Consider the following 2,287-nt stretch of genomic DNA (forward strand, 5'->3'; position numbering starts at 1 on the left):
ATAGGACGTTGAATGTTGCCCGGCCACGTCCGACAGAAAAAACGAAGTATAAGGCGAAGATTGATGTCTTAAAAGTTGACGAAAAGTATTAGTTGACAACAGTTAATAACATTCATAACCACGGCCTCAGTCCAAAAAAATCCCGCTTCTTTCGATATAATAGAGAAGTTTCTGACTCCGTAAAAAGAGTCTTAGATAAAAATGATCTGGCTGGTATCTGAATGAATAAGAGGTTCGAATCTCTTGTCGTTGGTGCGGGAGGTTTCGAAAACCTCCCTTTTTTGGAAAAAGATTGTCGGAATTACATCGATAAGGCAAGACATTTACGACTTGGCGCTGGTAGTGTTGGAGCGTTTCGGGAATATTTTTTACGGATGTAATACAAGAATCCTGAGTTCTTTGCGTCCATGGATTTAAATGACGACGAGAGGTTAAATAATGTCTTCTGGGCAAACCCTTATAGTAAGGCAGCCTATGAAGATTTCGGTGATGTGGTTACATTCAACACCACATATCTGACGAATAGATATGGGATACCATTTGCACCATTTGTTGGTGTAAACCACCACGGTCAGTCAATTCTTTTAGGAGCAAAATTGATATCCAGTGAGGATACGACAACGTTTGTGTGGTTATTCAAGACCTGGTTACAGTGAATAGATGGTATAGCTCCTAGAGCTATTATCATAGATCAGGATAGAGCAATGAAGAATGCTATTGCTATTATATTTTCACAAAGTCGACATCGATTTTGTTTGTGGCATATCCTGAAAAAAGTCCCTGAAAAGCTTTCCTCATATTCTGCCTACAAAAGTGTGATGAAAAATACTTTGATGAAATGCGTGTATGACATCCAAAATGTTGAAGAGTTTGAAAGCTCTTGGGAGCAGTTAATCACCACTTACAAATTGGAGGAGAATAGTTGGCTCAAAAGTTTATACACTGAGCGTGAGCATTAGGTACCGGCATTCTTAAAAGATTCTTTTTGGGAGAGGAATGAGTACAACGCAGCGGAGCAAGATCATGAATGCTTTTTTTGATGATTATGTTCATGCGAAGACAAACTTGAAAGAGTTTTCAACCAGTTTGACAACGCATTGAAGAAGAAAATTGAGAATGAAAATAGAGCTGACTTTCACTCATTTAGCGTCACCATTCCCTGCATATCTAGATTTCTGATCGAAAAGAAGTTTCAAAATTTATACACAAATGCAAAATTCAGAAAAGTTCAGCCAGAACTGCAATGTCTTATAAATTTGGCCCCAGAGTTACTTAAGAGAGATGGTGGTGTAAAGACGTATCTTGTAGATGATGAAGTTCATGTGGAAGACTTCACTAAACTAGTTACATATTCAGTGGACTTTAGTGAGGTGGATATAGTTGCAAAGTATTCATGTAGGCTGTTTCAGATGAGGGGCATATTGTGCAGGCATATTTTGGTTGTATTTAAGTCTAATGGTATAAAAGTTTTGCCAAATCAATATATTTTAGACAGATAGAGGAGGTACATTAAGAGGAGGTACACGTTAATCGACAGTTGCTATGACGCAGGGGCTCAAAGAGCAGATGCTAACAGATATTCTACTCTGTTGAATAACTGTTATAAGATGATTACTCACACTGCGGGTTCAAAACAACATACTGAGGATGCAACACAAAAGTTGTATTCAATAATTGAGTTATATAGTGAGAACCAAGAACCTCCATCAAGAACATGCACGGGTTCCAATGTTATTTCTTAGATACCGAAGACAGTTACATGTGCGGGTTCACAGAAAGTACTCAGTCCGCTAGTAGTAAGAGGGAAAGGCAGACCACCATCTCTGAGGAGAGCATCGATAATAGAAAAAGAGATGCGGAAAGTTAAAACGAAGGCGAAGAATGCAACAGTCAAGGGAAAACGGAAACAAGTACTTCACTATGATACTTACAAATAAATATACACATATATTTGGTTTTATAAGTTATTAATTCATTCCATATATAATGTGTTTGCTTACTTGTTTTATTTTAGAGCGATGGAGGAGATACACCATTACTGGATACGCGCAGGAATTTATTTGGCCCGTCTGAGAAAGATATGTGTGATGTTGGATTGTTGCAAGTATATTAACTTTTGCTAATATTTTTATTTTCTTCTAGCTTATTTGTGGAAAAAAAAAATTGGGTTGATTTATTTTTTTTACGTATGTTATGTTATCACCAGCTTGTTGAAAACAACTCAATTGTTGAAAAATGTTGAAGGCAGCGCCAAAAATCAATGATCGGGAGTCAAGAAATAGTAATA

General features: G+C 37.2%; 1 protein-coding gene across 1 annotated transcript; it reads left to right on the forward strand.

Moving 5' to 3' along the window:
• The first annotated feature begins 407 nt into the window (after positions 1–407).
• Positions 408–1,867, forward strand: LOC122304978 (protein FAR1-RELATED SEQUENCE 5-like). The gene is made up of 4 exons (XM_043117236.1): positions 408–570; positions 661–948; positions 1,060–1,395; positions 1,743–1,867. The coding sequence occupies exons 1-4, from the start codon at positions 408–410 to the stop codon at positions 1,865–1,867; spliced, it is 912 nt and encodes a 303-aa protein (XP_042973170.1).
• The last annotated feature ends 420 nt before the right edge of the window (positions 1,868–2,287 follow it).

Source organism: Carya illinoinensis, chromosome 3 (genome assembly GCF_018687715.1).
Source record: "Carya illinoinensis cultivar Pawnee chromosome 3, C.illinoinensisPawnee_v1, whole genome shotgun sequence".
NCBI lineage: Eukaryota > Viridiplantae > Streptophyta > Magnoliopsida > Fagales > Juglandaceae > Carya > Carya illinoinensis.

Excerpts from the sequence above, each read along its gene's own strand:
- LOC122304978 (XM_043117236.1), top strand. The coding sequence starts at position 408 with ATGGATTTAAATGACGACGAGAGGTTAAATAATGTCTTCTGGGCAAAC. Across the intron at positions 571-660 it reads TGTTGGTGTAAACCACCACG|ATGGTATAGCTCCTAGAGCT; the intron begins GTCAGTCAATTC and ends TACAGTGAATAG. Across the intron at positions 949-1,059 it reads CAAAAGTTTATACACTGAGC|ACAAACTTGAAAGAGTTTTC; the intron begins GTGAGCATTAGG and ends GTTCATGCGAAG.